Raw genomic sequence first — 15,998 nt, 5'->3', positions numbered from 1 at the left:
CATCACTATAAAAATCATGGGAATTTCTAAGTCTGTTCAGTATAGTAGAAAAAAAGGTATTTTGCACCAGCTAGACAATTTCCAAACTGTTCCGCTACCTGGAAGGTTTGATAAAATATCTCTGCGAAGGTACAAAAAATCATGGTTTGAAATATGCATGTAATAATATCCCTTCTCACGGCGGTATAAGTATACTAGTATACTGTCGAGAACAGAAATTGCGTACACCACGCAAACTTATTCATATACCCCCCCCCCCCCTCCTGTAACTGCCGCTCCCTGGTGTCCATAAAGATGAATGAGGACCATTTTTATCTCCAGGTATGCTGATTTCCTCATTTTTATACGCGCTGCGTTACTTTTACAACAAACGAAAAACAGCGCTGCAATGCAATTCAGCCGAATCTCTCGTAGTAGTAGTAATAGTGGTTTATTAAAATAATAAAAAGGAAGGAAAAGATTTTTGCTAGCCCCGGCATCTGCCATCGATACTGAAGCACCTGAGCTGGGGCAGCGGAAATAAAGGATAGCAGGCAGAATGGAGAAATGAAATGAAAGAGGTGAGGGGACAGGAAAAGAAAGGAGGATAGGCGGGAGAGGTAATGTACGCAAACTATTTACACTATAAGAAATGTGTACAGGTTGCGCGTGTGATTAGTTCATGTTGGAGGAATTAAAACGCGCGCACAGCAACATACCCTAGCTTTGCACCCGACGGTTCTGAGTGCACGAACCTCTGTGCCTGCCTTATGCACTCTGGGCACATTCGGCCAGGTGTTACGACCAAATTGAAAGTAATTTGGTCAGCAGTCCTGAGGACTGAGCTCAAAATACGTGGTGCATGTTGAAGTACCCAAAGCTAGCGCTAAAAAAACCTCCAATACAGAACGCTTTCAGCCCTTTCAAGAGCCAAGCACGGAATTGTGTGCACGTGTTGCAAACTCACTGCTGTTTCTGACTATGTTGAGCCAGCCGCGCAGGCTTAGTGGATTCGGCGTTCGGCTGCACTGGCCGAGGTAACGGGGTCGAATCCCGGCTGCGGCGGTCGCATTTCGGTGGAAATGAAAAGAACAGTGGTGACATGTGATGGCAGTGCTCGTTATATAACCCCAGGTGGTCGAAACTGATTCTCGGTACACCATTACGGCGACATTCATAGTCCACGCGCCGCTTCAGGACGTTCAACCCCACGTACCAAAACATATCACAGTATTGCCGCAAAGATTTCAAATTTTTGTTTTTTTATGGTTCCTTGTTAAAAAGCCGCCTGCACGTGGCTTTATTATTTTGTTTATCAAGTAAGAGAAAATCAGATTCTTCTGGAGTGGTTGTAAGCGACTTGTGTTCGAAAGTTTGTCATCGCCTCAAAATTTAGCGTGGCCGAGAAAAACTGCCAACTCTGACCTCCATCGACCAGCGAGTGTAGTTGCTGCTTTTGCAACCACCGGGCTGTTGCTGTTTCCGGGCACGAGTTCGCCCCGTGAACAGTTTTAAGTCAGTTGTCTGCCATCAACATCTGCTTCCGTGCCATCCTGCCCGCCACATGACAGTACGTTACGCCTAGCAATGCTTTTTTTTTTCTCTCATTCAGCTCTGTCCATGTCCCAACTGGCGTGCTTTATTCTACCTACCTAACGGAATAAATAATTCTGAACACAGTAGCCTCTGCTGATCAATTTCGGACACACTCAAGCAGATGAATCTCATCCCCAGCGATTGCACCATTTTTTCTCCTTGTTTCGATAATTCTAGGTCTGAGAAAAAAATGTAACCTCACTATCACACACGCGCTTGTTTAAGAGATCGTAGTTTTCATAGAGATTATAATTTTTAACTATATTCACGATTTGTACGCAATTTTGTAAGTCCGTGCGTAAAATTACAGTTGGTGCCTCTCGTCGCAGCTGTAATTGGCTTTTTTGAAACACATAGTCAAGCAAAAAAGGATGAGTGGCATCTGGAAGAGCTACTATGCTTGCATTCTCAAAAGTAGGCGGGTTGGGATGAATCGTGGAACGGTAGACGTATTGATCCAGCTACGCACTAAAACACCCTTTTACCTCTATATTTCAACTCTTCCAATATTACAAACCTCTCCCGCTGCAGAGGAAGGAAAGCTTTCCATATGGTAGTACGAAAGCGTTACGAGACATGGACAACTACGACTAAGTGTTTTTTTTTTTTACAGCACGCGCAACCCTTCATAAACAGAAATCGGAAAAATTAATCACCCGCGTCTATATCGGGACGTCCCGTAGTGCTCGAAACCGCTTGAATTCTTTACGTGCCGTTCTTCCCAGAAGGCCTTCGAAGCACCGTCTTCGGTCCTCGTCTTGTGGAATGTGCCGTATTCCAGTTCACCCCTCATAACACAGTCACGAGGGCGGCTCCGAGAAGAGTCCATGCAACTTCTCACGCGACCGACATCCGCCGTAGGCCTCAGTAGGGAATAAATTACGACGCGAGATACCTACGAGATACGAAGGTATGCACGTGCAGTAGTACATTGGAAAAACAATCGTATCTTCGTTGTGCTCCGTGGCTTCTTATCGCTCTTTTTATCGGTTCCTTATCTGATAGACACCGTGCCGCTGTAGTTAACAACGCAGTAAAGCGCGCCACGATATCAGGTGTAGGTTACCTTTGCACTATATATGGCGTCAAAGCCCCCTCGGCGCCTATCCTCGACATGCTGCCCTGGTTTCCCCATCTTCTCTAGTAGTAGAGAGCGCGAGCTAATGAACTTGAGGCACGTGTCTGTGGTTTGCTGCCCCGACGTCGAAGAAGCACCGACCGCAAAGCCGCACAGTATTGAAGAAAGCTTACGTCCATCTCTGTTCCCGGTGTTGTGCAGTATTTTAACAGGGCCGCCGCGGTGGCTCAGTGGTTATGGCTGTCGGCTGCTGGCCCGAAAGACGCGGGTTCGATCCCGGCCGTGGCGGTCGAATTTCGATGGAGGCGAAATTCTAGAGGCCCGTGTACTGTGCGATGTCAGTGCACGTTAAAGTACCCCAGGTGGTCGAAATTCCCGGAGCCTTTCACTACGGCGTCTCTCATAGCCTGAGTCGCTTTAGGACGTTAAACCCCCATAAACCAAACCAAACTTAAAACTCAGCGAAAACAGCGGAGTTCCACGAACTCTGGTGAACCGTAAAGCTCTGACTAGGTAACCCGAAAAGGCAGTGATTTGCTTAATGTTCGGATTTACTGCGGTGCCCAAATATGAAGCTCACGTGAACGTATGTTGAAAAAAAATATTTTGAAAATGATTTTGATGCTGTGATTCAACGATAAAAGGGAAGCTTGGCCAAACAGCGCCATGAATAGCGCGTTCGGTCTGCGCAAGGTGGGGTCAAAGGCCGTGTTCTTCGTTCGAATCAAGCCGATGCACCGTGCCAGGAGAAAGTATATATTCATTGGAAAGCCGCTGGGCACTGGGCGGCACTGGGTGCGAGCCCCGCACCTTGAAATTGCTTTTTAGTGTGCAAGCACTCAGCACCGCATTCACGAGTCCCACAGGTGGCAGCATCTGCCATCGCAGGGCAGTGGCTCATCGCTTAGCTACTGCACCACTGCGTCAGAAGCGCTTCGAGGGCTCACAGGGATCTATGAATGTGAAGTAGAATGACAAATTTTGCATATATGGGAATTGATTCATTACACTATCGTGTTACACCCTTAAGGCGGAGCTTAAGTGTCCCCTCTAATTTTTGATGCATTTTGGCCTATCACGAGGGTTACGTCTGGAATGGAAGCTGAACGCGTGACTATCAAATTAGTTAAGGCGATGTGTCCTTTGTTATGTTGGGGATCTCCTTTAAAAATGGGATGTGGACACATTCCATTTTAGTTACTAAATAACCACAAAAATTCCAACCCCACGCAATCGATTTTCGCTCTGCTGTGTACCGCGGTAAACTCAGCGAAAGCTGCCTCCTGACTGCCAGCTGCCTTTTGAAAATGCTTAAGACCTGCGCAGTAGAGTGCAAGACCTACAGACTTTGCGGCAATTCGGGCTACCACAATGATCGCCACGGGATCACGTACACGTGGGCGGCGCTGGTCACGTTGCAGGGAATTGTTGACCTTCTCGAGAAGTCATGTCACTATAGATGTCGAATCCACACTGCAAATCCGCAGGTGAGGGCTCTCTATAACAGCTCTCGCTGCGAAAAAAAATTTCCACCTTGTGATCCAGCCGTCACCACTAGAGCAGCTGCCGAAGAAAGTAAGACTTGTTAAAAAAAGAATGAGTATTTATTTAGCTACAAAGCGGCATTGCATGAACAACGACGCCCTGAGAAGGCATTGATGCATGGGGATACGCCAAAATTTACAGTTCGGCAGAACTCCTGATAAACGTGGTCCTGTTTGTTTTTTGTCATAAAACGATAGTTGCATAGGAAACTTTCTCCATGGTAAAGCCATACGTTCTAACCGAGAACTAACGCTCTCGAAAGAGGATGCAATTCAGTTGTGTGTCAGACACAAAGAAGGTGCGCACCAGTGTGTGGATGTCCTCGAGGATGTTCCACACGTGGCCATACGGTCATAGGGAAGCTGGAAGCTGCTGCCCTAACGGGACAGGGCATTGGGTGCGATGTAGCTATTGCCGTCACTTATTCGCCCCAGTATTCACCTATAGAGCAGAAATGTTGAAGCTGGCAAAAGGGTTGAACTTATATTGAGAGCAACGCAGCGATATGTGGGAAGGAAAATGATGAGTAAAATTAAGACAGAAAGAGGGAAGAGGTGGCCAGGGAACAAACTCGAGCTAAAGATATTCTAGTCGAAATTAAAAAAAATGGGCAGGGCATGTAATGCGAATCCAAACAAAAGCGATGGTCGTTAGGGGTAACTGACCGGATTCCAAGAGAAGCCAAGCGTAGCAGCAGGCGGCAGGAAGTAAGGCGGGAGGATGCAGTTATTAAGTCTGCGGCGGTAAGGTAGCTGCCGCTGCCAAAGGACAGGGTTAATTGTAGAGGAATTGGGGAAACCTCTGTGCCGCACTGGTCGTAGCTAGAATTATTATTCGCCCCTAATAGAAGGCTGGAACTCGTGCAGTAGTCGCCGGAGTGTGAGCCGTGCAGCCTGTCTTGCCTTCGACTCAGCAACAAAACATTCTGTTCTTTCACTAGTGACTAGTGACCACATTGCAGTATGCTTTCTTGCACTCAGAGCATAAGAAGCTCTGGCGTTGTACAGTTCGGTCGATGAGCAGGACAGGCGGGGATTGTTAGGAGGAAAGGAATTATAACGCTTTCTTCCGGGTTGGACACCTGGACCACTTAGTGAGGGAACAGAGAAGGGGACGAAAAAGTAGGAGGGTCAAATTCATCGGCCGGCTCGAGAACAGTAAACAAACGTGTAGCGGAGAACACCATATTTGGAGCTAGTGAGAAGGAAGCTACACGAAGTTTCGATTCTTCTACGTCGTGGAGGTTCTACGTCAACAATGTGCTCTAAACTTCTGCGTGCAACCGTCTCTTTCGGAGCACCGCACACGTACAGTGTTTAGCAACTCCCCCTGTGTCAGCGAAGCACAGACTGCGTCATTCGCCATTCTCTGCGACGTCTGTGCAAAGAAAATGGTCCCATCTCAGCTGACTGCCCCTGTTTGCTGACAGGCCTGCATCAGTACACCTCGGCCGAAGTACGCGCACTCAGCGGTTACACAAGAACATCATTCCGGCAAGCACGTCTAATAAATAGTCTCTGAGCAAACTCACGTGCTGCCGCACACAAGCAAAGGCCACGAACGTTTATTTACCTGCGCTCCAAACCGTCCCGAGGGGGCAATAATCTGAGGAACGATCACCGGGCAAGCAGTGAGAGGAGTAGCGCGAGAATAGCACAATAGCGTCGAGCGCTTTAAGCGGCGCCTATGGGCCGCCCCATAAAGATCGTGACGGTGCCCTAGATACTGCAGCGCGAAGGTTAGCAGCGCTGCTCTGACAAGGCCGCTCCAAAGCAGGGGCTCTTGCGCTTATGTGCAGGCGTGCATGCACCCTCGGCCATATCTCTCGACCACGCTGCGATACGGAAGATCGCTCGTCGTCGGCCGGTCAGCGGTAGGATGCCTGTGGCGAAGGTGGCGGCGGTATTCAACGTCGAAGATACTCCCGCAGTGGCTTCCTTCGCCAGTAGGCTCAGCACCTACGTCGGTAAAGTCACGTGTTTTGGTCACATACTTCGCAGGCCCCCTTCTTTACATTTTTTCACAAGTGTACGCTTAGCTGGGCTCGGGTGCGTAACGCAAGAAAAAAAAAAACGATAGCCAGAAGGTCTGATTAAGGTAATTCAAGCAGCACATAGATTATGGCTTCAACCAACATAGTTTATAGAAGCAAGAAAGATTATCGCTGATGGCTGCAGATTAGGCTGCGGTTAAAAATTGGTTAAACTGTGCGGAAGCATTTTTATTTTCTTTGCAAGGAGCAGAAATGGGGAAAACTCTTCATGTACAAAACTCGCTTATCATTGTATATACATGTTACCCTGACGTCGCCATGAGGACGTCGATAGAAAAATGCCTTCTTTTTTTTTTGATACGCTAATAATTTCGTACCTACCTATAACACACGATCAGTGGGAATTTCTCGCTCCGCCCCTCATGGGTATACGCCCCATCGCGAAAATGTAACTTCGAGATGGTTGTTTAGCATGGTGTGAGGTCGGACATGCAGGGAGGGATGCGTGCTTGATTCCGCACTCGGGATGACATGGGTTAAAGGTTAAATTAAAGTACACATGATCAGACAGGAGAGTTTTGACAGCGTGACATTTCAAAGGTAGTGAAGATATAGTCGTGAGCGAAATTTGACTCTGTGCGGTTAAACGGAACATCATTACTGAATTAAAGGTCCCCAGGGGGTCGAAATTATTCCGGAGCCCTCCACTACGGCACCTTTTCCTTTCTTCTTTCACTCCCTCCTTCATCCCTTCCCTTACGGCGCGGTTCAGGTGTCCGCCGATATACGAGATAGATACTGCGCCATTTCATTTCCCCAAAAACAAATTATTATTATTATTATTATTATTATTATTATTATTATTATTATTATTATTATTATTATTATTATTATTATTATTATTATTATTATTATTTCCTCGCTACTCAGTCAGCTACTATTCGTTCCAAACTACGGATCATCAGTGTCTCCTCGTGGTTTCCAGGCGTCCACGTCAACTGATTTGACCGTACGTGCAGAATTAAAATTTGAAGCGAAAACTTCACTACGCTAGGTAAAGCCGATATCGCCGTGCTTTGCCGGTTGATCTTGAAGTGAGCCAGAGGTCAAGTATGGCTATAGGCCTTACCACATGTGGTCCACCATGTTGTCGCACCACTTGGCCTTCGTCCTTTCGATTCGCTGGCAGAAGGCGGTAGAATAGGCCGCAGCGTTCATTGGATGACCAACCTCTCGCTATGAACCATTAATTTAAGTGCCACCTGCCAGGATGGCAGGGTGGGTGCGCTGCCTATCCAATGTGCGGAAAGCACTCACCGTTACAAAGGCCAAGCCGTGTCTACAGTTGCCCGATACACCGCATCTTTCGCTCTCTAACCAGGTTCAGCAGTAGTTAAAACACAGCAAATTTTTTTTTATGAGCGTGAGCAATAAAGGTAAAGTTGACCACACACTAACCACGTGACCACCCTATATCACATAACAATAGTGGGCGCTTAGCGCCTCAATTGATACCTATACTTTCGATCCGTTTCAGTGTAGACGAACAACATGTGTATAATTGTCCGAAATGGCGTTGCTCGGTTTGCTGCGTGCGTCCTACGGCCGCTTGATGACGTCACCCTATTTTTCTTACCATCTCTGGCATTTTCTCCACCATCTGCGAGTACACACACTAACATACTAACACACGCTGCTGGCTTTTTTTCGTAATGGGACGAACTGCTCACTGTGTAAACTGCCTGTGGCTGTCTAAAATGCCTGTAATGATTGCTTGGACACCATTTCTCCTGCACTTTAAACACGAATTAACCTATACGGGAGTATGTTGTCCTTTAGCGCACTCCTTTCTTCCAAGTAACGAAAATTCTAACCGAGGGTTCAATCTCCTCTGTTTGCTGACATGAAGTTCTTCGGGGTCGCATTTAAATGCTGCCCTCAATTGCAATCTTCGCAAAAGAAACTGTGCTAAACTGTGAGGCATATTACCACCGCAAAGCGCTTTGCGGTGGGAATATGCCTCCACTGCCAAGAGTATGCATTCCGTACATTTAGTGATAGAAATCTACCCCAGGACCAGGGCGACAAACCCCGCCCCTAAAAGGGAATGCCGAAGTGGACAGCTTACTCTGTTTATACTCCCTTATATGCTGATTCGTGCTGGGACATGCTCCAGCGCACATTGACAACGGAAATTCTAATTGATTCTGATGGTGCGTATCCGGCATCTCCCAGTAAAAAGTACCGCAAGCGTTGCAATTTTACACAGACTTCCGATGGCTGTCTTGGCCGTGTGGCATGCCAGTGCTCGTGTTAGATATGAAAACTACAATTTCACATGTAACACGCGCAGAAAGGTGATGAAGGCACTACCAAAAGCACGCCGCCTGGTACCTTTTCTGTATGGCCTGGTTAACTGGAAATTATTTTAATGTAAGTAATACTATGAAGTCACTTGCACTGTACCTTTTATGAGTATATGTATTGTGTAAATACAAAATTATGAGCCAAAAGAGGCGAGATTGACGGGTTTACGCCATTAGGCGAGTAAGGCACTGGATCCGCAGTGAAGTGGGTTCGTGTCATGTTCCAAACACTAAAGAATATTGTTAAGGAGTAAGCCTTGCTTGCCCCATTGAGCCAAAACTCGTCTATGTGTGCGTATGCGTTTTCGTGCTCAAAAGGTAAGACTGCGCCAAAAGTACGAGTACAAGAGGCGCCCGTGGTATTGTATTCGTTTATTTGCCTCTTCTCACCGTCTGCTTTGCACAGTCTTAGCCGCAGGGTACCCACCGGTGATACAATGGGTACAAGTTTTCCCCTGGTCTGGTGCTCGGCTTCTTTAGGGTGAAATGGTTGGGAAATGGGTCTTCGACCCGATCTTGAGAAGATAAATACCTTGCACCATGGCGCTCTTTGGCCACAGATGCCCTTGCGCCATAAAAATAAATCATTCATCATCATCATGCCCTTCGGCTGCGGAACAACCGCTGAACGCTCCGACGCTCGTGCATGTTCTGGCGAACTCCGACTGACAGCAGGGGCGACGATTGGGGCGACGTAGCGCCCCAATCGAAGTCTCATTCCCGGCTAAAATCTGAAAAGCAATGTCAAAAATCGGGTGGATCGAGAAGTAGCCTGCACTGCAAAGCATCAAGAAGCTTAAGCCAATCTAAAGAAAGTAAAAAGGGCCCATTCGGCCAAAAATATAAATTGGAAGAAAAGCCAATTGAAAATATAAAAGGTGAGATCCCCTGATGAAGGAGCCGAGCCGGCTTCGACGCGTTGGGTTTATAACAATAATAATAATTGGTTCTGGGGGAATGGAAATGGTGCAGTAACTGTCTCATATATCGTTGGACACCTGAACCGCGCCGTAAGGGAAGGGATAAAGGAGGGAGTGAAAGAAGAAAGGAAGAGAGAGGTGCCGTAGTGGAGGGCTCCGGATTAATTTCGACCACCTGGGGATCTTTTACGTGCACTGACATCGCACAGCACACGGGCGCCTTAGCGTTTTTCCTCCATAAAAACGCAGCCGCCGCGGTCGGGTTCGAACCCAGGAACTCCGGCTCAGTAGCCGAGCGCCCTAACGACTGATCCACCGCGGCGGGTTTGAATATAAAGTTTTTTGGTTGGAGATTTGCAGTCATAAGTGTTCAAAACTAACCAGACAAGCAAATCTGTCGAAATATTTAGCTTGACCAATATGCTGGCCAACACTACACGGCGAATACGAAAAAAACGACCCTCCTATTCTTGCCTTCAGTCTGTTAATGCCTCGTTATAGCCTTCAGCCAATCGCTCGAGGCTGCCGCAGTTGAACTGTCAAGCTCCAGATCATTCCCTCTCAGATGACAAAATGTGCAATTTGAGAGGCGGCCGGCCTTTCAATTTTGTCTCTCGCCAGTCCCATTCTATTGTGAAGCTTTGCATTGAGCTATTCATACACGATGTAGCCACAGATGACCTGCACTGCTAGTTCGTCACGAAGCATAGTACGTGTTCATATCGTGCTGCAGAAGCTAGTTTCCTGGGCCATTTTTAGTGTGGCGTTTCACGTTAGAAATATGTGCGCCGATCTTAGTTTGGATTGGTGCGTGGGAAGTGAAGTTATTTCGCCTAGAGCAAAATGTGCTCGAGGCAAACGTGGTAGTTCACCGGTATCTAAGTACAGGTAGGTGCAAGTTTTGCTGAGTTGCTCTTTACGCGTGTTTACTTACGGTTATGGGCAACCTCTCGTGGTCGTGTGAACTAGCACTTCACGCTCCTTTTTCATTTTACACCCAGATTTCAGAGTATAAGAACAGCTAGTTCACAGCACTAGATTTGACCAGCGATGACTACGACAGAAGCACTAAATGCTCACAATCACAGAAAAGTATCACCGCGTGTCCTCTGCTTTCCTTTACGCGTCCAGCTCTTTTGCAAAATTAACCCGCACATGGGCGACCATCAGCGCCGTTAAACTCCACCCAGTGTTTCCGTTCAGTTTTCATTGTTACTGCAACATTCATCGCGTAATCAAAGCACGGAACAAATTACTTATCGGAGCTGAAAATTTCAGAACTAAATATGGAACGATTCATGCAACTTATAGATATTTTGACCACTGTATACGTTACTAGTCGTTTCGTAAAAGGAGGACCACTTTGATCGGCTTCGGTCTGGTGATCCCCTGCGGTTCCGCTTCCCTGTCTTTTCCGTACGTCAGTCGGTATGTGACTTGATATTACGTGCGTGTCAACCGCAAAGCGTGAGTGCTGGACCGTCGGATTTATCTGCAACGCGTTAAATAAGGCCTGTTCAAAATAGCTATTTATGAATTGTTCAATGAAATTCAGTGCAGTGCCAGAAGATATCGATGTTTCACCGAAAACTTTGAAGAATTCCTGAAAATATGGGTTCCTAACTGTAAATTTTATCAGGAACAAACTGTCAGTCGCGGCGGACGTCATTTTCTATAAATGTCATAATAATTTTTGCTGATTACCTTAAATTTACTGATTAATTTTCTAATTAGCAGAGTTGTGGTCAGTTATAATGGAAAAAGCGCTGCATAGGTTTCTAAATTATTCATTTTTCATAGCTTCAAAAACTGATATGGCATTGTTGTATCCTAGACATTGAATTCCTTATTGTCACTAACCTCAAGGCTGTGTAAAATAAAGGTTGACGAGGGAGTTTTACTTAATTAAAGACCTAACAAGGAATATTTCTGCAGTAACTGACGTGCGCCACGGATGGTACTGTTTGTTCCTGAAAATATTTTCTTTTTATTTCGGAGAAACCAGCCGGAATCGCTGCTTGGCCGACTTAACGCTATAGACATGGGGGGGGGGGGGGTGGTATGTGCGGCATCACAACAAACATTTATCGCGGCTTCAAAATGTCAATACTTCAGCGAACACTTCAAAAAATTCCTTTAAAATGCGGAGTTCTAAATAGAAAAATCTTTTCAGGAACAAACTCTTAGCGACGGTGGAAGTCAATTACTGTGAGCAAAATTTTAATTAGGTAGTTAAATAAAATTGCTAACATTTTATTTAATTACACCAGTCAGGTGGTTTGTGTCAGTAGTGAGTTCAAAACCATGGATAAAACGATGTCATATCTGTTTTTAAAACGAAGAAAAAGCTGTTGTTGGAAATGTTTATTGATCAAATTGTGTAATAAATCCGTGATTGGTCTCTTCAAAGCTCTTTGGTGCGAAGAAATCTGATGCCTTTTTCCGCACAAAACCGAAACTGAGTGCATGCAGCGCGTACACTCTAAACAGACGGGATTAAAAAGAGAGCGAGCTGTCTTCTAGCTCTCGCATTTACTCTCTTTTTACTCCCATATAGGCGCATTCGTGTTTAGAGTGAAGGTAGCCCGGTACAGTTGTCCACAGACCTATCTAGAGCGCTCGAACTCCGTGCCGTCTGCGCAGAGCGACGTCTAGCTGCAGCGCACGGAGTTCGAGCGCTCTAGACAGGTCTGTGGACGACTGTACAAACGCAACGCCTTCTCACGACGTTTGCCCGCTTCAAACTGCATGCGCTGTTTACCACGTCATGCACATTATTTTGATTCGGCAGTGGCCGGAAGGCAACGGATACTGATCGCTAACTCCACTCTAAACACCAATACGCCTATATGGGAGCAAAAAGAGAGTAAGTTGTCACCTAGTGTACTCCCTCTTATAGTGTGTGTTAGAGACAACTTACTCTGTTTTTACTCCTTTCTGCTTAGAGTGTGCGAGGTCGTTATTTTTTAGAGTGCGGCGGAGCAAAGCAGAGTGCATGCCATTTTACAGGTACCTCCATTTTGAAAGGGGACGGAGTTTGAGCGCCCATTTAATGATTACTCCGCAGTTATTTGTGTAAATCACTCTCCGTCCTGTTTTATAACTAGTTTTCCTATTGGCGTGTAATATCACAATGTCGTTTTTAACCTATACTAGAGAAATACAAAAAAACGGTCTTTTTGGTGCAAATTGGTTGTCTTTCACATTGAAAGGACCTGCGCAATGGAGTAAGTGAACAGTTCCCGAAAGAGTGTTAGTGGTAAACTGCTGATAAGCTAAAATTTTTATTTTATCTATTTATTTTCACATAATACCTGTCCTAAGTCAGACTTAGCGGTGGGCATTGAAACAAACGACATGGCAAAATGCATGGAAAGCTGTACATCTGACATAGTTGTGCTGGTGCGAGCAGAATTTTGGCAACATGCATATAATCTATGGTGGGCACAAGCCAAGAAGTTTTGTTCCAAAGCCCTGTTCATTGAAGCTTACCGTTAATGCACTAAATCAGGAAAAAATCCCTGGAAAAGTGCTTAAATTAAGTGCTTGAAATAAGCTTTCATTGCTCATGAACGTTATATTTACTTTGTAGCAGCGTTATATTACTGCTATGTTATTTTTGCACGAACATTACTGAAACATACTTTAACGTGCACTGACATCGCACAGCTCACGGGCGCCTTACCGTTTCGCCTCCATCATCGAAACGCAGCCGCCGCGGTCGGGTTCGAAGCCGGGAACTCCGGATCAGTAGTCGAGCGCCCTAACCACTGAGCCACCGCGGCGGGTGAGAGAGAAAAGGGAGATCACTTTTTCACGTGTCCGTTGGCCATTTAGGGATATGGTTTGATGTAAGCGAAAAGCAAAAAGGCGCCCGCATCTACTTAGTTTTCAGAAAATATATTACACTTCGCTATTCGCGACTTTTTAGGAACTATTAGGCGTAAGCAAACAAAATTTTGCACAGATGTTAATCACTCTCTTTTACATAACTGGTACCAGAGTCAATATTGAAGGTTTGTTTGTATTTTTCTGAATAAAAATACTGATGGGTACCAATTTTATTGCATCGACAAAAAAAAAACATAGCAATTCTAATTTTTGCTCGAAGTGCATAATTTGGGTATTAGTTCTGAAAAGCTTTAGTTGCTACTCTCGTACAAAATTTTAACAGCCAGCAGATAGCATATTTGAAGCAAAAGATACATTAAAAGAAAATAAAAACCAAGATAAAATACTGAACAAAATTTTAATCTAGTTTTGAGCTCTAATGTAAGCTCCGTATATCTTCAAGATTTCTTGCAAATTTAATAGTCATAGCTTTTATTACAACTGCTGTAGAGCCAACTATTGAAAAATATTTTCAATGACTCACCCCACCTTAAGATATTGTTATGGGTATGGCATTTAGCGATTCGCATCGCAAACATGGCACAGCTTTTTCTGGGATACAGCTAGCGTGTGGATAATGTGTACTTAAATGTCAAGTTTTGCCCTTTGCGGACTATTTGAAGGCGGAGGCTGAGAAGTACACTTGCTTTCATGATTGTCCATTAAATGTCAGGCCGCATGTGATCCCGAGTGTTAAGATGTTTTTTTTATAATTATGTATGCGCTGTGCTCCCGTCGTCATCAGGCAGCTTACATCTTTTACAAGTGTTTAGTGGCACTTGCCAGCACGTGTACAGGTATCAAATAAAATCGTTCGTGTCACCTATCAAATGTAAAAAATAAGAACGTCTGACCACGCCCATGAAGTGTAAAATTACGGTATTGCAAAAGCGTGTCTCTCCGTAAACTGCATGGAAAAGCGCCGCACCATCCAAGGGAAGAAGCTTGTTTGGCCCGGCGATGGCCCGTGTCCGGCACCTAACCAGACCGCATATGGCCCGAGTTTTCCAAACAGCTCGGGCTACAGTTGGGGATTGACACCGATCTTGCACAAGCCAATCGCCACTTGCCAAGCTTAAGGGCCGACCTGGCCAAGACCGGGCTATGCTCGGCTTCACGACGGCCCAACGACAAATTACCTTTTGTAATAGAGAGCACAGTAGAATGGAATCTGCGCAAATTGCGTGGAAATATTCACGAAACCTAATTTGCATATCCTGTGATTTAGACGAATAATCATAAAGGTCTACAGCTGGATATAATGGCGTAGTTTCTTGGCTCAGTGAGGACGTATTTAAGGGTAAAATCAAGAGTATCGCATGGTGTCACGGAGACCATGTCTAACAACAACCATACGTGACACGCACATCAAGCTATAGAAACGCTATGCAAATCAGAAGAGGTCATGTAACACCAACATGCTAAGCTTATGTCCAGAGAAGGAAGCATTTTCAAGAGCTTATATATCACAAATCTGAAAAACATCCTTTTCGAACCAAGTTCTCTTGCGTGTTAAGCAATATTATTTCATTCAGTTCTACTTCTCTTACACAAATAAGAAATGTGAATGAGCGGACGACATTGTAGATTGTGTCAAAAAGAAAAAAATTAAAAGGGGCACTGCGATGTTATGATTATTGCATTTCAAGTGATTCCTCCTGTGTTCCAGAAACAGGAGCAAAATGAAATGTCTCAATCTGTGCATGCAAACGAACGTTATTCCACTTCGAAAATTCAATTTAAAAAGATGAGACGAATACGCATTTTCCTCGGCTATTTCACTCACACAGTGCCGAGACTGGGCGCTACCAAACAGAATCGCACATATTGAACACGCGTAGCGGAAGCTTGCTGCCAGGGCGGCCCACAGCCGCGCATTTTGACGGCGTCATCTCTTTGAGTACGTGCCGTAGACGGGGAAGGGGAGAATAACCTCCCCTTAACCTCGCCTCCTGTTTGGTTTTTTCTTATCATTTTTGGCCAAGGTCGGGACGACCGGCTTTACATTTTTTTTTCGCTTCCTTCTCGGTACGGTTTGAACAGGTGCGCTCCCCTCTGAATAGTTAAGCGTCAGGACGAGGGCAGAGTTGTTCAGGGAACAAACGCGGGTTCATGACATCTTAGCCGAAATCAAGAAGAAATGGGTTTGATCATGGCATGTAATGCGAAGGCAAGATAATAGATGGCCGTTAAGGGTAACGGAGTGAATTCTAAACTAAAGCAGGTGTAGCTGGGGGCGGCAGAAAGCTAGGTGGGCGGAGGATTAATTGGAGAGATACAGGCTGATGGTGATGCTCCTCCCAATGAAAGTTCTAAGTGAAATGGGAAGTGTCACCTTTATAGTGTTACTCGTATTTGTTTTCGTTCGCTGTCACTGCTTCTTTTCAGTTTCGGTCCCATGCGAAAAGTTTACAGCATTCAGATTCAGTTTCCTAAGTAGAAAGGAACTGAATCGAAAAATTCGAACTGGACGCCCAACCAATCAGAAAGCAGCACCCAATCCGGTTGCCACCTCATTCCTGCTGTTGAATATCTCCGCTGTGTTTCGACACCATCGGCTCGAAACGAGCATTCTGGCGACGACTAAAATATTAAATATTGCGATTTTAGCGGCCTCCTTTGGCGTTTAG

The 15,998-nt window shown here is 45.5% G+C and overlaps 1 protein-coding gene across 4 annotated transcripts in view; it reads left to right on the top strand.

Moving 5' to 3' along the window:
- Positions 1 to 15,998, top strand: part of LOC144121758 (cationic amino acid transporter 2-like) — a 91,582-nt gene that overhangs the window by 9,931 nt on the left and 65,653 nt on the right. The window contains exon 1 of one of the 4 annotated variants that reach the window (XM_077655127.1): positions 5,997 to 6,164. The exons of 2 other annotated variants lie outside the window; for them this stretch is intronic. In XM_077655127.1, the coding sequence (XP_077511253.1) occupies positions 6,077 to 6,164 (88 nt within the window). In that variant the 5' untranslated portion in view covers positions 5,997 to 6,076. Of the gene's footprint in view, positions 1 to 5,996; positions 6,165 to 15,998 lie in introns of those variants that run through there. One more of the 4 variants, XM_077655129.1, reaches the window with a different exon arrangement.

This window comes from Amblyomma americanum, chromosome 2 (assembly GCF_052857255.1).
Source record: "Amblyomma americanum isolate KBUSLIRL-KWMA chromosome 2, ASM5285725v1, whole genome shotgun sequence".
In the NCBI taxonomy this organism is placed as follows: Eukaryota; Metazoa; Arthropoda; class Arachnida; order Ixodida; family Ixodidae; genus Amblyomma; species Amblyomma americanum.
Note: the sequence above shows the minus strand (reverse complement) of the source record. Positions and strands in the feature narration are given on the sequence as shown.